Source organism: Sinocyclocheilus grahami, unplaced genomic scaffold (genome assembly GCF_001515645.1).
Source record: "Sinocyclocheilus grahami isolate Dianchi unplaced genomic scaffold, SAMN03320097.WGS_v1.1 scaffold544.1, whole genome shotgun sequence".
Taxonomy (NCBI): Eukaryota; Metazoa; Chordata; class Actinopteri; order Cypriniformes; family Cyprinidae; genus Sinocyclocheilus; species Sinocyclocheilus grahami.
The window spans coordinates 125503-146917 of record NW_015505723.1 but is presented as its reverse complement, the minus strand read 5'-3'; the positions used below and the strand labels follow the sequence as shown (position 1 = coordinate 146917).

The 21415-nt window shown below is 35.7% G+C and overlaps 3 protein-coding genes across 8 annotated transcripts in view; 2 read left to right on the top strand and 1 right to left on the bottom strand.

The window, feature by feature from the left end:
- Positions 1-968: 968 nt before the first annotated feature.
- Positions 969-14301, top strand: LOC107555757 (ELM2 and SANT domain-containing protein 1-like). Of its 2 annotated transcripts, none has more exons than XM_016238646.1 (13): positions 969-1397; positions 2789-4352; positions 5400-5630; positions 6260-6575; positions 7858-7924; positions 8004-8146; positions 8259-8362; positions 9406-9481; positions 9648-9736; positions 9829-9951; positions 10149-10259; positions 10400-10611; positions 13428-14301. In XM_016238646.1, the coding sequence occupies exons 2-13, from the start codon at positions 3018-3020 to the stop codon at positions 13657-13659; spliced, it is 3039 nt and encodes a 1012-aa protein (XP_016094132.1). In that variant the 5' UTR covers positions 969-1397; positions 2789-3017; the 3' UTR covers positions 13660-14301. The 2 variants fall into 2 exon arrangements, with proteins under 2 accessions (XP_016094132.1, XP_016094133.1); XM_016238647.1 differs by lacking the exon at positions 969-1397 and adding an exon at positions 1421-1499.
- A 1378-nt stretch (positions 14302-15679) lies between these two features.
- Positions 15680-16190, bottom strand: LOC107555738 (ectonucleotide pyrophosphatase/phosphodiesterase family member 7-like). Its single transcript, XM_016238616.1, has one exon. It carries the CDS (start codon positions 16181-16183, stop codon positions 15680-15682), a length of 504 nt encoding a protein of 167 aa, XP_016094102.1. The 5' UTR covers positions 16184-16190.
- Positions 16191-18567: 2377 nt separating this feature from the next.
- Positions 18568-21415, top strand: part of LOC107555758 (exocyst complex component 1-like) — a 16485-nt gene continuing 13637 nt past the window's right edge. For 2 of the 5 annotated variants that reach the window (XM_016238651.1, XM_016238648.1), the window contains exons 1-5: positions 18568-18728; positions 19367-19498; positions 19592-19722; positions 20386-20545; positions 20830-20847. In XM_016238651.1, the coding sequence (XP_016094137.1) occupies positions 19375-19498; positions 19592-19722; positions 20386-20545; positions 20830-20847 (433 nt within the window). In that variant the 5' untranslated portion in view covers positions 18568-18728; positions 19367-19374. The remainder of the gene's footprint in view (positions 18729-19366; positions 19499-19591; positions 19723-20385; positions 20546-20829; positions 20848-21415) is intronic. The other 3 variants (XM_016238652.1, XM_016238650.1, XM_016238653.1) reach the window with 3 other exon arrangements.

The following is a 21415-nucleotide window of genomic DNA, read 5'->3' as shown; positions in this document are numbered from 1 at the left end:
TGCAGTGTCTCTGGGAGGGATGGTACATTTGACATGGTTCTCTCTTCAGAATGCCATTATCAGTCTCTCTCAATTTCCCTTTTTTGAAAGTCATGAAAACACTAGCATGGAGTTTTTAATTTGCTATTTGAGCAAATGGGAATGCAAAATATATATATATTTTTGTGGTACTCTCTCATTCACTGCTCTCCCAACTATGATGACGAAATGTGAAAAAGGTCCATTATGGTCCGATCTTCACAAGAGACTTCAGGGAATGAAAATAAAGCATGAAAATTAACTAAAATGATTCGCCCACTTAAAGAAATAATGTAAAAAATAAGATTAATAGTTTTATTCAATATACATGTTGTGGCAAGCCATAACATATCATTTAAATAATACTATATATTTGTTTGCTACTAGCACTTATGTTAATTACTACTATTCCATTACTTATTCATTAGACACTAGATCTTTTTTATTAGATGGTTGTACTTATTCAAATAGTGACTAGTATTTAATTATACTTGACTAGTTAAGAAAAATAAATTAAATCAGGATTTAATGTTAAAATGACTTGCCACAAGTCAGTGTATTAAGTTAGGCACACAAGGTGACGCTGTTTACCTGAAGTTTCTTTCTCATTGCTTGAATTTGGTACATTTGTGTGGTAGAGAGCTTGATGGATTACATTTATACGTTCAACATTATATAGAGAACCAAGATGTTTTTGTTGTTGTTGTTTTTTTGCATGTCAACATGCATTTTTAACATGAATGTAATGACACTGTTAACACATCATGCACTATATCTCGAAGTCATAAAAAGTGAAAGTGATATGGAAATATAAAGGTCTCCTGTTTCACTTGGTTTCACTAATTAAATATTACACATTCCAGCAGTGCGCGAGAAGTTCTTTCCGTCCAATCACAGCGTGCGCTTTTGCGCCTTGTATCGCCTCGCCTTCAATCCGAAACGAGCTGATTGTCTGCGTCAGTGCGAACTTGTTGTGTTGATAAATAACTTTGATGGATTGATTATTTTTCAAGAGGATCCTCGAACTCTGCACGTCCTGCAAACTGTATCGGTAAAATTGCGCTTAAACAGCAGATTGTAAACAGGAAAACATTTTTGGTGTCTACAGCTGAAGAGTTCAAATGTGTTCGGATACCAAAAGTTGTTAAATCTGTCAGCCTACATGTTGGAAAGGCCTCTCGATGCATTGTGACATGGTATTTTAGCGTATCAAATGTGCGCATTTACGTCTAGGAGATTACGACAGACTGCATTGTTCGCAGTGTGTATATGGTCATGCACGCTGTTGACTTTGCCCAGGGTTGGAACAGTTTTGTAAGGTGCTGTCACCCGAACTTGACAAGTAAGGAAGGAGGACATCAATATCATACTGCTACAGTGTAAGTACGCTGCAGTTTTAATCTGTTTTCATACACGACCTGTCGTTCAATAAACCAAGAAACGCAAATTGCACAAATATGAAGATGTCGTCTTACAGGGAAGTAAGCACTGCCGTTTGCTTTGATATGCAGCATTGGTTCTACATATCTTTTTTTATATATCAAATGTTTTCACAGTAGTTGCTAGTTTGGGAGGGGTCACCAATGGGCTGAAAAGTAGTTCTGCTTGTTCTCTCTCTCCTGTATTCTTTCCCCATCTCTCTCTCCCTTTTCCCTCTTCACTTCCTGTAATTCTTGTCGTCTTGCATTGCAATTTTCATGCCCCTCCCGTTCTGTCTGCTCTTGCCTTCTGCATTTGTGTTTGTCAAGTTTCCTGCTTTTAGGCCACTATGTTCCTTCTCTACGCACAGGTCTTACCAAACAGCCATTCATTAATGATGCGAAAGGAATTATTTGCATTTAGTTTCCTGTCATTGTCTGACTCAGGTTTGACATGCTATGGCCTGTTTTCTTATCGGTGATCTGAAGTTTACTTGACAACTCTTTCTATTTATAATTCATTTGAACTGTTGTGTAGCTGTAAATTGATTCGATTATTTAGGTGCCATTCACACATGACATTCTGGTTTACAAATAAGAGCATCCATGATAAATAAGTTTATACATATGTACTCTTTCTTTTGTTTTATTTTTAAGAAAAGTTTAATTTAATGACTTGTTTACTTTAATGTTGTTGTTTGTTTTTAGTTTTAGGATGTTGGCTTCCTGATGAGACTGAGTTTTCTGGTTTACTTTATAAGTTTTGTTTATTTTTAAAAAATTATAATAAAATAATAAAGGTTTATGTGAACCTACTCAAGTTTTCAAGCTTTTAATGATGCTCTTCATTCTAATATCTGCACAGTTGTTGTACCCTAACATCTTGAACTTTATGCCCTCCATAAATATTCAAATTAATTTTAATTCAGAAACTAAAATCATCATTATGGAGCCCCTAAGGGAACGTAATGATGAAAAAAGTGAGATTTAAAAATTATATTTCAGTGCTTCTGCGTTTGCAGTTTTGTGCCCCTAGAAACTGTTCACCCGCTATGTTTCTTGGGGGAACTTTAAATGTTTTGCAATGTTGCACAAAAATATTGAAATATAATTTTTCCTTAAATCTCATACTTTGTCCCTTTAGGGGCTCTGTACATCATAGAAGATGCATTTTTTATGTATTTTTGAATAAATTATTACATAGAGACAAATTAAAATACGTGTCATGTCATTGTCCTATTTTACGTTTACATTTTTTTGTCTTTTTGTTTATTTTGCATATAATACAGACATCATTATACCCCTATTGTGATTGTTTAAAACCTTACTTTTTGTCTTTCTCTCCTTTTTAGAACATTTCCTGTGACTGAGGAATGACTGAGTTCTTAAATATTTACACCACCTTTATACTGCAGTTTAGAAGCAAGAAGGGAGGTGGGGCTCCTAGACCCCACAAAATCTTGCATGTGCTCTGCTCTGTAAAACATTTTTTTTTTCATCCAGCCTTGTCATAGGCTTACTTAAAACTGAAGTGTTGAATGCCCCAGGTTTTTACTTGTCTTATAGTTTCACACAATTGCCATGAGTCTTTCTCCACACCAGAGAGGAACCTTAAACACTATTAGCAAGCAGAATGTTGAAGCCATTGGTGAAACAATGCAGCATTCAGGAGATCTGTTCTACAACATAGGCGCTCCCTCTTTGGAGCAAGCTCACAGCAGCCCAGAGATTTTGGTGGATTCTAGCCCTGAAGTCCAGAGCGTTTACAAATCTGATAAAGCATATCAGGTCCGGGGCCATTTTCAGCAATCGGGACCAGTAAAGTGGACCCCTCAAAACCCAATGCAGACTGCGACTTGGTTTCAGGGCGTCCCGAACCTGAATAAGTGGTCACAGAATTTTGGACCTTCTCTAGGTGGTATGGATGATCCAAGAGCCTTTCACAAAGGGCATGAAATGGAGGCTATAAAGTTGGAGAAGCATTCACCAAGTTCCTCACAGTCCTACACAGACACCGCTCACATTCCCGGGGAGGATTGGGACCATCACACGATGGCAGCCATGCATCATGCTCAATATCAGGCACTCCAACAAGGTCACAGACCTGCAGACCTCCAGTATCAGCCTCAGGGAATGCATCACGATATGTCTGACTCTACTCTGCAACCCTTCCAGTTGGCATTCGGACCTACCAAGCAACCACAGGCGCCTGGTTTCCAACAAGTCTTCCAAGGCAACAATGCATCTTTAAATATGAATTATAACGAGAAGCAGAAATCGCAACAGCAGCTCTTGCAGTTGCAACAGCAGCAGCTGCATCGCCAGCACCAGATGCAACAGCTGCAACAAATGCGTCAGTTGCAGCAGCAACAACAACAACAGCAGCAGCATCAAATGCAACAGCAGCAGCGGCTGCTTCAAATGCAACAGCAATACCAGCTGCAACAGATGCAGCAGCAACTGCAACAGCATGCTCAAGGTTTTCAACACCCAGAGCCTATAGAAAAGCAGCGAGTCAAACAAGAAATTGAGTCACAGGATCTAGCCAGTACTCGGGTGAAAACCGATTCAAGTCAGACCCAGCTCACCATCCCTCAAACACAACATCCTATCCCTCAGGGAGCAGATTATCAGGAATCGGGTCCTGCAGAGGCCACTCCAGTACTCCGAGAGACCCAAACCAAACGACAGGTCCTCCCTCGCCGCTCTCGACGGCTTTCCAAAGATGGAGTCTCTCCTCAAGGCAACCAGACATCCAAGGACAAGGTTTCTGCTCAGAATGGAGGAGTTGGTGGAGTCCACGGACCCGCAGTGGGGGTCATCCAAAGCACTCCGAGACAACGGAGGGCCTCAAAGGAGATCAACCTTGAGACTCTTGCTCAAAAGGCTTCAGAGATGGAGCTTTTGCCAGCAAAGGTGAGCTTGTTTCTTTTGGAAATCCGTTTGAAGCCTATTTTTACAACAATGGAATAGCAGAAATCTGTTTTAATATTAATGGTAACATATTAGAACATACTGGGCTGGAAATAATATGCTGATATGGTGCTCAGGAAACATTTTCTGTTATTATCAATGTTAAAAAACGTGTTGTGCTACTTAATATTTTCGTGTAAACCGTGATACATTTTTTTTCAGGATTCTTTGATGCATGGTAATTTTAAAACAACAGCATTTATTTGAAATAAATGTTTTTACTGTCACTTTTAAAAAATGTGTCATTGCTAAATAGAAGTATTTATTTAACTGACCACAAACATGTGAAAGGTTATCATGCATTAAATATATGCTAGAAGGTCTCCTAAGCTTTTTTGTTGTTGTTTAAACCAGGTAGTGAATTAGCTCATTCAAAACCTAAACATTTCCATTGCTGACTCTAGTAAGAAGTTGAAGCTGGGTGAAATGTGTCATCAGCTTTATAACTAATCAAACTATAAAAGTAAACACTACAGTACAAACTCAGCTCAGAGTAGTGTTTGCTATCAGGCTTCCCCAATCACGTACAGTGGAGTTTATGGAGTTATTGAGCATTGTAAAGCAGTCTGGTGAGCGGCTGCATGTCTGCACACCTTCACATTCCACACTCTCTCAAAATCCATTCAGTTGGATTTGGGAGGGGCTGATTCACCAAGCCCTATTTGCTAACATCTATCTGATCCAAGCCTCACAAAACAAGACGTTTCTGGTATGATTTTATTCTTTAAAATGTCTTAGACTTCAGATATTGCAGTGTACAGTAACAGGGTAGAGACAGCTCTATTTGTTTGAGATGGTTGTTTAAAAAAAATTTTTTTCAAAACTTGGCCTGTAAAGGTGTTTTTGGGGCAGAGTAACTCAACTAGCGCTATGACTCACTTAAACGCTGCCGGTTGCTTACGCACACTTTTATTTGTGCTTCTCTGTCCTTTGTTTTTTCTCTTCTCCATTTACATTTTATTCTGTCTTTTTCTTATCTTCTCTTAATAGTGTGAGGACGTTACTCCTGGTAGACCAGCAGGCATGACACCCCTAGTCATCCCAGTCTCAGTGCCAGTTCGGAAAGGTCAAATGGAAGCGCCGGGCAGCTGGACACAGCTGGATAATGTTCGACATCCCTCAGAGATTTCACATCAACAAAACCAGCCTGATCGTAAACCCTCGGTTATTGTTGCACGCCGGCACTCAATAAAGAGCTCAGCATCCGAGAGCTTCATCCAGGTTAATACAGTTAATACAGGTTAATGCCAGTGTTGCCAGATCCACTTATTATAAGCGATTTTAGGCTTGTTTATTCAAGAAGTCACTTATAGATTTGGGTAGTTGTGAGGTTGTGTTTTTTGGAGCTTTTTTTTTCAGAATACTTTTGTGCATTTGGGCTTGTTAGTGATCGGCACCTATAGGACTAAACAGCTTTATCAATATGTGTGATGATGATGTTCTTCAGTCTGTAAATGTCACTGACATGCATTGGTTTTCCCCTTTTTCCATCAAAAGAATGTTGTAATTTATGCTAGAGCCGTTTGTAGTAATTTAATTCAGCATCTTTTTGCCATCACAAGCTGCTTTTGATGAAACCGCAAGAGATTTCAGTAACATTTTACAATAAGTTTGACATGATATATGTATGCCCCTACCCCAAGACTAGGGGTTGCTTATATTGGGCTTATTTTTTCTGACCATATCGCTTATTTCTTTAGTGAAACCTGGTAACGCTGGTTAATGCTCTTAAAACATCTCAAATGGTTGTCAAATGATTTTTAAGTTAATGTTATGCCTTTTTCCACAAACTGTTTATGGCTTTTAAAAATAGTTGTTAAAATATTCGTTCTTTCATTTGTTTGAATCAGGGTAAAGGGCAAGAGGACAAATCCAGGCGCCGCCCACGTCCCGAGCCTCTGGTCATACCTCAACCTTGCACATTCATCACCCCCTCTGTTTACTCCAGCATCACTCCCTACCAGAGCAATCTGCGGTCCCCAGTACGCCTGCTAGACCATGCCAGTATCATCCCACCATACACCCCTCCACCCATTCTTTCACCCGTGCGAGAAGGCTCTGGGCTGTACTTCTCTGCTGTCCTCTCTTCTATGGCAGCAGGCAGCCAGGTCCTGCCACCTCCATCCACACCCCGCAGCGCCACTCGAAGTTTGCTACATGCTACAAGTGTGTTCCATATCTTTTTGTTTTAAAGGACTTTTTGTATTAGTAAGGATTTACAGTAAGGTTCTAAACATTTGCTAATGCATTAGTTATGGTAAACTACCAAGGAAAAATTGTTTCTTTCAGCATTTATTCATCTAGTTTCATGTTCATTTACAGTATAAACACAGTATTGTTCATTGATAGTTCATTAAGTTTGTAATAGAACTTTTAATAATAAGGCATTAATATAATGCATTATTAGTTAACTATTGTGCTAACTAATGTAACCTTTTTAACTTCACTCTTTGTTTATTCATACATATTAATAGATAAAGAAATTAACATTAATTAGATATCCTGAACTATCAATAAACTGGACATTCGTAGAGCATTTATTAATCATTCATGTAAATTTACAGTATAAATGCACTATTATTTATTTGTTATTTCATGTTCACAATGCATTAACTAATTTTAATTTAAATAAAAGTTGATGTTAAAAATCTATTAGTATACCCTAGTAAAAAAGTCATATATTTAAAATACATTTCATTTCAATTACATATCACTCGAGACATACTGATTTAGAAATTCTAATTACACTTTATTTGGAGTATCACTTGTGCACAATGCACATTTATTAATATTAAGACTAAAATGTGTTTTAATATCACTATTGATGAGAATTGTATGATCTTTGAATACTATCGGTCTTTAAATGCAAGTTATTTTAAGTGTACCTAAAGTATACTTGCAATAGTTCCAACATTAGCACAATCAAATATACTTCAGCATATCTTTAGTTGGACTTCAGCACTACTTACACACAATTAAACTGCATTAAGTACAAAATTAGTTGTTCCAATTTAGCATTGCAGGGTATTTTTTATAAATACATAAATATGTAAATGTAGTTGTAGTCTACTTGGGATGAAATAAATGTATTTCAAATGCATTTTAGTATATTTGTTTTTCACTAGGGTATGTAAAAATAAAACTAGATGAGTAAAAGCTGTAGTTTATTAGTTAATGCATCGTAAATCATAATGTATCGTGAACTAATAATGTTAACACATTTTTTACGTGTTGTGTATTACTGTATTATTAGCTGTTAGTTTGTGTTAAATAATGGTAACTTATAAGCCTTAATGTCAAGTGTTATGTTTTTCACTATTTGTTTATTTGTGTTTATTCTTACTTAATGAATTGCAAGTGTAGATGAATTGTAGATCACATCATTGATCACAATGAACTTTGATTAATTTCTATATCTCTCTTGCTGACTTTATTTTCTGCACTTTAGGCAGTTCTGAAATCACCCCTCCTGCACTCTCAGTGATTGGAGAAGCAAAGCCTGTCAGCCTAGAACCGTGAGCATTTATAAAAAAAAAAATCATCACAATCACTGTCCTCTATTCTAATATATTCTCTCTCTTATGCACATTTTAGGCGCATAAACATCGGCTCTCGGTATCAGGCAGAAATTCCTGAACTATTGGATGGAACACTGGCCCTACAGGACCAGCATGAAGCCACTTTGGTCTGGCTCCCTAATTCAAAGGCTGATTCTACACCCTCCCAGGATACAAGACGTAACTTATCTTTAGACTGCATTGATATAGCTGAGGTTTACCAGCTGCATATAACATAGACATATGTCTCACATACTTCCATTCCAATCCTTCCATTCCCACTATTTTCCAGTTGATGATCTGATGAACCTGGTCTGCTCCAGTGTCACGTATGGAGGAGGAACCAACCCAGAGCTAGCAATGCACTGCCTACATGAGTGCAGAGGGGATGTCATGGTGAGCACAGTTAAATATACAGTGGTACCAAAAAGTGTTTGGACACTTGAGTCACACTGAAAAATGTCTGACTTAAGACATCTAAAAATCACATTGACACCAGTTAGGAAAAATGTTAGTTCACAAATGCGCTTTGATATTTTTTGTCAAATGAAATGAAATTCATACACTTTTAAGGACTCCGACTACAACTCAAAAGTTTGGTATGAGTAGTGTTTGTGGAAGAGGTCTCTTGTGCTCTTAAAGGTGCATTTATTTAATAAAAATACAGTAAAACACTAATATTGTGAAACAGTATTACAATTAAAAAGAACTGTTTTCTGTTTTAATATATTTTAAGATGTTGTTTATTCCTGTGATGGCAAAAGATGTCTTCAGTGTCACATGATCCTTCAGAAATCATTGTGATATCCTGTTTTGATGCTCAGGGAACGTTTCTTATTATTATCAGTTCTGAAAACTGTTGTGCTGCTTAATATATTTGTGGGAAATGTGATACATTTTTTCAGGATTCTTTGATGAATAGAAAGTTCAAAAGAATAGCATTTATTTGAAATAGAAATCTATTGTAACACTGTAAACGTTTTAGTTTCCTTTTTAATTTAAAGTTTCGATTTAAAGCGTCCTTCCTGAAATAAGTATTCATTTCTTTCATAATAACTTCAAACATTTGAACATTAGTGTATGCATCTAAAAGTGTCCAAATACTTGTTGGGGACACTGTATATGATGCATATGCATGTGACTTTGCCTGTGAAAACCCAGCTAAAGTCATTTTTTTGTGATGTACTGTTTTCTACATAAAATCGTATTGTAGAATGTAGTAATGTACAGAACATTCTGTGAAAATACAAACTTGATATCTTTAACACTGACTGAATAAGACCATGGTAAAACTTGAAATGATAATGAAATTAATAGGTGAAATCAAACTTTGAGGCTTGTTATCTCAGAATTAGATTTTTAGACTTTTTTTAAACTGGTTTTCACAGGCAGGGTCACATATGTTTTCAGGATAAACAACAAATCTATTTTGACTCTAGGAAGCTCTGGAAATGATGTTGATGAAGAATCCCATCTTCTCCAAGAACCACGATCTGGCGAACTACCACTACGCAGGTAGAAATTCATTTACATCTAATTGCAGAGCTCGCTGTGTTCACTTAGAAACATTAAACATGATTCAGCATGCTGTGACTGTAAATGGATATAGTTTTGCAATGCAGCAGAATGTTTGTAATGTATAGCGGATAGAAAGAACCTAATGTCCCTTAAATATTGGCAGGATCAGACTGCTGGACTGTGGATGAAAAAAGATGCTTCAACAAGGGAATTTCTGCTTACAGGAGAGATTTCTTCTTGGTGCAAAAACTGGTATACAATCTTTTTTGTTTACTGGTCTTATATAGATTCATGTAAATCAAATTTCCCCTTTTTAAGGTGACATTGTGTTTCTATTTTGGCAGGTGAGGAATAAAACAGTGGCACAGTGTGTGGAGTTCTACTACACCTATAAGAAACAAGCAAAGGTTGGCCGTAATGGCACATATACATATGGACCTTTAGAGCCAGAGGATAACATCCCTGTGGTAAAGGCTATTACTGCTTTTAGACATTGTTTTGACTAAAGAGCTAATAGCACATGTACAGTAAATTAATAATTATTCATAATAATTATTCAAAAAGGAAATTTGTATGAATGCTTACAAAATCTGTGCTAAAACAATCTGTACATTGTGATACATGAGTGCTGGTCAGACTTGTCTGTTCTTTTATCTCTAACAAGATTAAAGTGAAACAAGAAGAAGAAAATGATAGCAGACAACAGGAGGCCACACAAGACAATGTGGATCACAGTCTACAAAATGTGACCAAGACACTTCAGAACATTAAGAATGTAAGTATTTGGATTGAAGGCATTCTCGTTTGTATATAAATATAGTGAATACACCATCATGTTTCTCTGGGCTGGAATGTTAAATGTCCAGAATGAATAGCTAAATCTGATTGCGTGGTTCTGTTTACTAATTTGTCCAGGAGAGAGCAGACGTGGCTCATGAGGACCAGAAGAACAGCTTTGTGGAAGAGTCTTCTGGCCTGATGCCAGCTACTCAACCCTCCTTCAAAACTCCTTCCCCTGCACCTCCAAAGCCTCGCTCTGACAGCACCGGGAAGAAAAACAGGGCCTCAACTGGCAACAAAAGTCAGGGAGAGCCAGAGGGTATTTTCCCTTGCAAGAAGTGCAGTAGGTGAGTCAGTGTTTATATAACAGTATGTGTCTTTGAATTTCTACTCATTCAATTTGAAGCATCCCAGCTTGTCCTAGTTGCTTTTACTTCAAAAGACAGTTGAGAACAGTTTTGTTCCAGAGTAAGAATTCTGCTCACTGTACACTCGGTATCTCTGATCTCCAATATAGTTTGTCTGAAATATTGAAAGTAATATTTCTATATTTGAATATCAAGTCCCCAGTGTTAATATTATCATCACAATTAATTTATTAATATATTGCAGTATTTTATTTTAATATTTTATTAATATATGATGGTAATGTCCCAATATTATATCATCTAGGCTGTGATTTTTCTCCAAATTACTTAATATATCAATATTTTAATATAAGTGTTGTTATTTTTATTATTATTATAATTACAACCATGAATATGAATTCATGTTTTATAATAATAAATTATATGTGACCCTGGACCACAAAACCAGTCTTAAGTGTCAATTTTTCGAAATTGAGATTTATACATCATATGAAAGCTGCATAAATAAGCGTTCCATTGATGTATGGTTTGTTAGGATAGGACAATATTTGGCCGAAATACAACTATTTGAAAATCTGGAATCTGAGGGTGCAAAAAAAAAATCAAAATATTGAGAAAATCACCTTTAAAGTTGTCCAAATGAAGTTCTTCGCAATGCATATTACTAATCAGAAATTAAGTTTTAATATATTTACAGTAGGGAATTTACAAAATCTCTTCATGGAACATGATCTTTACTTAATATCCTAATGATTTTTGCCATAAAAGACAAATCAATAATTTTGACCCATACAATGTATTTTTGGCTATTGCTACAAATATACCCCAGCGACTTAAGACTGGATTTGTGCTCCAGGGTCACATATTACAATTCAGTATTTTAAAATAAAATATTGTTTCATTAATAATAATTTCCTAGTACTTTAATATGTAATTAATTTAATAGCAACACACCTTAAATAGCAAAACAGCAAAACTCTTAAATGTTCAAAAACATTTCGGTGATATATAAAAAGATCTGTAAGGACAAGTGCTTTTTAAATTCTTTTCTCATGCCCATGCTTTCTCATGACCATTCACTCTAGTTTTTTTGCTAGTTAGTGGCTTTATACAGTGGGGCAAAAAAGTATTTAGTCAGCCACCAATTGTGCAAGTTCTCCCACTTAAAAAGATGAGAGAGGCCTGTAATTTTCATCACAGGTATACCTCAACTATGAGAGACAAAATGAGAAAAAAAAATCCAGAAAATCACATTGTAGGATTTTTGACATGAAATTCTCACCAGATGTCGGGAACAATCCAAGTAATCCATACATACAAAGAAAACAATACAAATAGGTTCAGAAATTAAGTTCTGTGTAATAAAATTGAATGACCCAGGAAAAAAGTATTGAACACGCTTACTGAAATTTGGTAATGCCTTTGTTGATAATGACAGCTTCAAGACACCTCCTGTATGGAGAAACTAGTCGCATACATTGCTCAGGTGTGATTTTGGCCCATTCTTCCACACAAACAGTCTTCAAATCTTGAAGGTCTTGAAGGCCTCTTCTATGAACTCTGATCTGTTGTTCTTTCCATAGATTTTCTATTGGATTCAAGTCAGGTGATTGGCTGGGCCATTCTAGCAGCTTTACTTTCTTTCTCTGAAACCGAATGAGAGTTTCCTTGGCTGTGTGTTTGGGATCATTGTCTTGCTGAATGTCCACCCTTGTTTCATCTTCATCATCCTGGTAGATGGCAGCAGATTTTTATCAAGAATGTCTCGGTACATTTTTCCATTTATCCTTCCTTCAATTCTATGAATTTTGCCAGTGCCACATCATGATGTTTTGGGGTGATGTGCAGTGCCATTTGACCTCCAAACATGGTGTGTATTATGGCATCCAAAGAGTACAATTTGTGTCTCATCTGACCAGACTATATTCTCCCAGTATTTCACAGGCTTGTCTAGATGTTGTACAGCAAACTTTAATCGAGCTTCAACATGTTTTTTCTTCAGCAATAGAGCCTTGCGTGGTGAGCCTGCATACAGGCTACGGCGGTTGAGTGCATTACTTTTTGTACTTATTATTTTCTTTGAAACAGTTGTACCTGCTAATTCCAGGTCTTTCTGAAGATCTCCACAAGTGGTCCTTGGCTCTTAGAAAACTCTTCTGATAAGTTTTTTCACTGCTCTGTCAGAAATCTTGCAAGGAGCACCTGGTCGTGGCTGGTTTATGGTGAAATTATGTTCTTTCCACTTCCGGAGTATGGCCCCAACAGTGCTCACTGGAACATTCAGAAGTATAGAAATCCTTCTGTAAACAATGCCATCAGTATGTTTTGCAACAATAAGGTTGCAAAGGTCTTGAGAGAGCTCTTTGCTTTTACCCATCATGAAATGTTTCTTGTGTGACACGTTGGTCATGAGACACCTTTTTATAGGCCATCAGTTGGGACTGAACCAACTAATATTAATTTCCACTGACAAGGGGCAGGATTGCTTTCTAATTACTAATAGATTTCTGCTGGTGTCTTGGCTTTCAATGCTTTTTTTCACCTCCCTTTCTTCATGTGTTTCTTCATAAGTTCTTTATTACACAGAACTTAATTTCTGAACTTATTTGTTTTGCTTTCTTTGTATGTATGGATTACTTGGATTGTTACGACATCTGGTGAAAATTTCATGTCAACAGCACCTTTAGAAATGTATTTACTGAGAAAAATGGTGATGTGTTCAATACTTATTTTACCCGCTGTATGTAAAGCAGTTTCTTGACTTCAATAAATTCTAATGAGGTCTGTATATACAGGGTGTTCTATAAGGTGAAGAGTCGCAGCGCTCACATGAAGAGTCACGCCGAGCAGGAGAAGAAGGCAGCAGCACAGCGAAGAGAAGAGGAGGAGCGGGCCGCTAAGGCAAGGCAGGAGATGCTGGAGGCAGCAAGGAGGAAAGCGGCACAAAGAGGAGGGCAAGAAGAGAGTAGTGGAGCTGAGGAAAGCTCAGTAGAGCTGGATGATGAGCAGGATGTGGACTGGGATTGAGCAAGTACAAGACTCTTTTAGTACTCTTCTTTAGTACCAGTTGGTACCAAAAATGTGCAACTAGTGCATCCCAGTTAAGGGCAGTTGGGATGTTTGAAAAGATAAAGGTGTCTGAAATGCCTTTTTTTTTTTTTTACCAAAATTTTATAAGAACTTTCCTTTGGTATGTATTTTTTTAAAAGTGCAGATGTATGTCAGTTTAGCATCATAAATGTGATGCTTACGAAACAATGATACAGTAAATATGATAACATGTAAAAAGGTTTGCAGAGCTGATTTTGATCAAAATACCTGAACAAATCTTGTTTGCATTCAGCGAGACTGTATTTTTTTTTACATGTTTATGTAATATGCATACAGTAATATGTAATCAAGAGCACAAACTAAAATTCCCCCTTCAATTAAATATTTCTTGTGCATGAAATGTATATAATGCTTCGAAATATATATGTTGACCTCTGTGTATTATACTGTGTGCAATATTGATGCAGTTGTGTGTGTGTTTTTCAGTACTTTAAACTTCAACGAATGTGTATTTATGTTTTGAATGCACTTAAAGGGAAGTGGAATATGTGGGATTAAGGGATTTTTATAAAAACTCACATGTAAATAAAATCTGAAGTTTAGCAAATCACAAATACATTTGTTGACTGTTGTGACCATGCTTGATATTTGCTATATTTCATAAATGTCTGCACAATAAAAACAAACTTCCAGTATAAACTTGTATAATTTTACTTTATATAATAAATATAAAAGGAAAAAGTTCAGTTATCACCATCACATTCAGCACTGGAAGAAGTCTTTGTTTAATAGACATTTGTGATTGTAGTGTTCTTAGTTTAAATGTATTTTGGGCTTGCTGATCGCTAGTTAGTTTTGGCAAATCTCTTCAAATTAAGGTTAAGATCATTATCATTAGTAGCAGAAGGCTCAAAGACACCTTGATTCTTCCACTGCTCCCACCTGCCAAAAAGAACAGTTAATGTCATTAATTGGGTATTACATTTTCTTAAAATTCTAGCAGGTAGAAAAAGCTAAATGGGTAAAATAATCTTTTAGACTGATGGGAGAGGCCATTTTTGAATGAAAGCCTTCTGAGAGTCAATTCAAATGCTTACCAGCATCAAAGTTATCCACTAGCATGTCTTTGGTGTCACTGAGACTTCCATTGTTTGCTTCTGGAACTACACCCAACAGCTTACACATCAATGGATAGATGCTGACACTCAAATGGCTCAGCCAAGAAATTGTCCCGAAAGTCTGGCCCAAAGGCTCGAAAGATCATTTTCATATCCATTTCCTCATTACTGAATCCATGATCTCCTTTGTTGATATGCAAAATGACCCTCTGCACAAACAGCAAACAAAAAGTTAGAGTAGAAGACAAACTGTTTAATAAATTCACCCTCTTCCAGTACTTTACATGTAGCTTTAAGCAATATTTACTATTTACACTACTATTTTTTAAAGAAATTAATGCTTTTTATTCATCATGGACACATTAAATTGGTCAAAAGTGACAGCAAAGACATTTATAATGTTCCAAAAGATTTATATTCAAATAAATGCTGTTAATATGAACTTTCAAATCATCTTTGAATCCTGAAAAAAAAATTGTATCAGGGTTTCTGCAAAAAAATATTAGACCGCACAACTGTTTTCAACATTGATAATAGAAATGTTTCTTGAGAACCAAATCAGAATGATTTGATTGAAGGATCATGTGACACTGAAGACTGGAGTAACAATGCTAAAAAAAATCAGTTTTGCATCCCAGGAATACATTACATTTTAAAATATGTTTTAATAGAAAACAGTTCATTTAAACTGAAATAATGTTTCACCCACAATATTACTGTTTTTACTGTTTCCAAATCTCACTAATCTCAAATTTAAGACATATTTATTGATATTTTACTGATACGGACTGTAAACTGGCTAAATAATGTGAAGCTAGTATGACATAATTAGCATGTTTGACTACAATATTTTATTATTTGAGCTTTCAAACAACTGGCTAAAATGAGGGATATTTATTTTCAAAGAGACTTACAGAGTTGATATTGAAGCCCAGGTCAGCCAGAAGGACGATGGGTTGAATTCTCTCATGTTTGCGTATGTGAAAGTGTTCTGGTATCTCTTCTTGCTTATAGACTGTCAGATTGGGATGTGCGTTCTTCAGGGAATCATAAACTTCCTGTCCTTTGCCCTCCCTAGGTGTAATCATCCCAAACCCACCGTAGTCAAGCAGGTCAAAGCGGGCTAGATTGAATAAACTCATGTAATTGCGAAGTTTTATCTCATTAACCTCACTGGCCATTTTAACAGTGGTCATGCCATGGTCTGAGCTCAGGATGACGTTAAGATGATCAGTCAAACCATTTTTGTGAATTGCCTCCCTGAGGTAGCCAATAATGCGGTCGATCTGTTCAATGATCTTTATTCTCTCTGGGGTTTTGGGGCCGAAAGTGTGACCCACGTTGTCTGGTGCTTCAGACCCTTTGAAATATATTGGAGACATTATTGGAGAAGAGCAGTATTAATTTGTTAATTAATTTACAATGAGGAATGCTTTTACTGGACATATTTACATACACTGTAAGGAACATATGTGAAATTTATGGTAAAAAACAACAACAACAGTAACAACAACAGCTGTGGTTGTCAGAACATTACAATAATTTTTTTTTTTGTGATTTAACTAACATTTTCATTAAAAAAAACATATATTTGATTAACTGAATAATGATAATATACAGTACCAACCTACTGAAGTACTAAAAATCTGTTTTGTACCTTTATAATACAATGATAACCAGCAAAACACGGGGTAAAGAGAAAACCACATGACAAATCAAGTTAATCACAAGTAGCTTTTCCACAAGCTGAGCTAAATACTATATATAATTGTATATATACAGTTATATATATATAGTATAAACAATAAAATAATGCAATAAATATTAATTTAACAACATAAGATATAACATAAAACACTAATGTACATAACTCATAAGAAAAGAAAGAAAGTAAAAGTTATTTCAATGAAAAGCCACCAAATGTGAAGTGTCATACAAGGAATTCTGGGAATGTCAGTAAGTTCACCTGATTCTGGGCTGTTATCCACAGGGGCAAAGCACCATTATCCCACCATTCTGATCTTTTCAGTGTTGCCTTGTGTGGAACTCTCAGGCCAGTTTTATCATTAAACATCAGGTTATGGACAACACCGTGATCCTCTATCCATCTCACTGAAGAAAAGATTAAGATACAGTCATACTGATATATAATAAGTATACATTTAACATTGAAAATTGGATTCAGTTAGATCAACCAATATGTTTCTGTGGTCAAATAGTGTATTTCAATAAACTAAAATGACTTGTTATGGCAGCGTGCATGTAAACCCACATTTCGTAATACTCTTATACATGACTCGATACACTGTAAATTGGCCACTGAGCAAGGTTTATGAACAAGGAACACTGATTATGCAAATAACCTTTAAACTGGAGTTTGTGCTAATTTTGCACGTCATTTAATGAGGCTGAGGTAATTGGCCCAGTAAGTGTGTGCTCAGCAGCTCTCAGAAGACAGCTTAAGACTTTGAACATCATGATATTGCAGACTGGACAAGAATATGTACATTAACACAGAGTAAACTATGGTGAAGCAGGTGCATGAATTTATGCACTTTTGTTTCAAAATGATATTAAACAATACAATTTTATTAAAATGTATACAATACATTATAATATTATAATATATAATTATATTCTTTACTAAGTTATATTTTTTATTTAAAATGTATTAAATGTGTCATTTACACATTTTATTCATTAAATTATTATTAAAGTTCAGTATTATTAAAATATCATAAATTAATTAAATTATTTGACATTTGAGTTGTTTCTTTCAGTGTCTATTTTTTAACTGATGTAAAACATGCAGTGATACTCAGTCTAACCAGACCAAATCATATGAGAACCACTGATTTAAATGTTATAATATTCAGTACGCATTACAAAATTATAGCTACCAACTGAGTACTTGGATGAATTAGGCATTTGAACATGTGTTAGAGCTTCTGTTTTGTTCTTTTTTTTGTCTGTAAGTGTGTATTCTGACTACACATAAGCCAATAAATAAGCAGAAAGTCGAGCCTTACCAGTAATAGTTGTAAAGTGTGATGGAGATGTCATGGTGATCGCTGGGGGATTTATGTATTTTGCCTTGACTCCTTCTTTAACTAGTTTGTCCAGATTTGGTGTGTTGGCATCTTGGTCATAATCCCACCTGAAACCATCAAAGGAGATCAGCAGCAACTTATTATACGTCCTGCTTTTGGACAGGGGTTTACTGCTCACACAGAGAGACAAGGCCAACACCAGCAGAAGTTCTGACTTCATCTTGAGACGCTGTTAAGCAGAGTGAAAATCGGCAGAAGCTGATCTTGGTTTTATAAGCATTATCAGGGCACTGATAAGACAATCTATTTTCTGTAGTTCTCAGTCAGTTTATTGCCAAACCAGTTAGCCTACATTTCCAGTGTGATTAAATTATACATTCTAAAACAAATCTGAAATGCACTGTATTGAAAAGTGGAAAACTTTTATTATTACCATCCACACACAAGTCAGTTCCCTTTTTAGTTTTCATTTTTGACCCACATGGGCCATGAGAGGGTTTATCTTGAGAGATACGGATAGAGCTGATAAACTGTATGGATACTATGTTTAGAGCTCTGATATATTATTGATCATCAGTTTATATTATCTTTATATGCACACAAGATCTATTGAATTAAAATCATTCTTAAATATATCGTGGCTTGCAATTGTTCGGTTCCATAATTATAATGAAAATGCACAACATAGAATTAAGGGACTTTTACTGTAGAAACACTAACCGGAAACAGGAAGTGTACAGTTTTCGAGTTCACACTGCTCTCAGGGCAGGGTCCCTGACAGATGATGTGATATTCAGAAAAAAAGCTTTTATTTTTACCAAATACAAGTTAAAGCGTTAGAGAAGGCATTTTCGTCGCTCACTTGGATAAACTTAAGGTAAGATTCGACTAACGTCGCAGTTTATTAGCTTCCCGAGAAGGCCACAGTGCTGTTTACTGTGTCAGCTGACCTTTCATAAAACAATCTGTTACTATAACAATAAAGACATGTTCATCTATATACAAAACCGATTTAAATAATCGTCGAACCACGAAAAAAATCACGAACTCTGCATTTAAGAAAAGTATTAACGTTACTCTGCAACTGACGGTATTCTTCTAACGTATTATTCTGATGTATGTCATATTAATTAATAATTATCATATTCATACACTGTGGTATTTACATGGGATCACCCTGGTAGATTCTAGTACAGTTCTGTGAATGAAGGGCAAATGTACCTTTAAGTCTACATGAATAAAATTGAATGAATTTGATCTTTTAATTTTAATAAACACCTTTGTTTGCGTGAATGCTTCAGCCAAATTTGTAATGTCTTATTGTGTCTTGTATACTTGATTATTGTTGTAAACTGACAGATGACAGATGAAGTATCTGCTAAAATCTGAATTTTTTGTATACAAAATAATTCACTTTTGAATGACTTGGACAGCGTCAACGAGCAGAAGGCCCTTTCAGCTTACATTTGTTTAGTGAAAACAAATGCAATGAGCCAATTGTGCTTTTAATTTCAGGATTAAACATGACTGCCATCAAGCACGCCCTTCAGAGGGATATTTTCACCCCCAATGACGAGCGTCTGCTGAGCATCGTCAATGTCTGCAAGGCAGGGAAAAAGAAAAAGAACTGTTTCCTGTGTGCCACAGGTAGAGCAGAGACACCGATCCATGACAGAGAATGTCCATAAACACTCTTTTATTGTTTATTTGACCTCTGTCAGTTCTGTTTATCTTCTTTAGTGACTACAGAGCGCCCAGTGCAGGTGAAGGTGGTGAAAGTGAAGAAGTCAGATAAAGGAGATTTCTATAAGAGACAGATGGCATGGGAACTACGGGACCTGACAGAGGTTGATGCCAAAGATGCCAATAAGGTCAGAGGTCATATGTGAAAGATTCAATTCAGACATTAAATAAAGCTCAGTAATAAAATAACTATTACTAAATATTATGGATACATAATATTACCTGTTTCAGATTGCTTATCGGATGATATCGGATACAGTGTTATTTTAGTATTATTTATATAGGCCTACGCCTACTATAAAAGTAATAGTACTTCAGCTTATTTTATTTCAGTTTCTAATTTTCATTTTTTTATGTTTAAGTTTTTCATCTAATATTTATACTAGATATAATAACTTTATTTTATTTAACAAAGACATTTTTATTTTAGTTTAGTTTCCAATAATTACACCAGATGGATTTCATTTAAATGTTAGATTACCTTTTCCATCACTGAAGGCTCACTTAAAATTAATCTTTAAAAACACTAATAATTTAATAACTATTAAAACTGTTCAATTTAATCTTTCGCAAATCTCAAATAAACCATACTGTGCATAAATAATGTTGTTATACCTAAATTCACTTATAGCACTTAAAGTGATTGAATTTACTTTTTATTGTTTTGTATTTAAATTATTGAAACATACTTATGGAACATATTTATGGAAATTGGGGTAACATGAAAATAATTATTGACCTGGAATCGACCTGAATTTACTGAGCAAATCTTGGACTTCTCCATCCTTCAGGAGAACCCAGAGTTTGACCTTCATTTTGAGAAGGTTTATCGGTGGGTGGCGAGCAGCACTGCAGAGAAGAATTCGTTCATCTCGTGTATCTGGAAGCTGAACCAGCGCTACCTTCGGAAGAAAGTGGAGTTTGTAAATGTCAGTCCACAGCTGCTGGAAGGTGTGGCTCACTACTGCTCCCGGTGTTGTGGAAGTGTAATAGCATGTTGTTAAACTACCTGTGGAATTCTAATATGTAAGGAAAAGAGTCTGAAAGCTTGAATGTAGAACTATTACATTTGCAGTGGTAGGAACTCAAACTAGTTTCTGTTTTCCTGTGGCTAGTGCTCTCTCTCTGTCTTTTTCTGAGCTCTTTGGGATTCTGCAATGTGTCTTTTTGAGTGTCCTTTAATGCTTTAGTTTAACCTGATCTCTGCTGTTCTCTCTAAATCTCTCACTGGCCAGAGCTTCCTAAAGCGGAAGGTTTGTACGCTGTTTTTTTTCTTCCATCTTTCATCCTTCTCCATTTCCCTATTCCAGTTTCCACCTTCTGCTATTGTTTCCCCCTCATTAATTGTCTTTCTTTCTTCACATTAATTCATTTTGCTTAGTCACATAGTTATCTGGGAACATTTACCCACTGCTCACTCTCTAGATTGTGTTTGTGTACATGTGTTACTTACATTGCATTTATGGAGTAGTTTAGTTAATATACTCATATGCTCACACTCACTACCATTCAAAAGTTTGGCTATGTTTTATGAAGTCTCTTATGCTCAACAAGGCTGCATTTATTTAATCAAAAATACAGTAAAAACAATATTGTGAAAAATTGTTACAATCTTTCTGTTGTAATGTAATGTCATTCTGTTATAATCTGACAATTTTTCTATTACATTTAAACATGTAATTTATGCATGTAATGGCAAAGCTACATTTTCAAAATTCAAAAGAACAGCATTTATTTGGATTATAAATGTCTTTACTGTCATATAACATGTCGTTTCTTTTTTTTTTTTTTTTTTTTTAAAGATTTTGTTGACCCCAGACT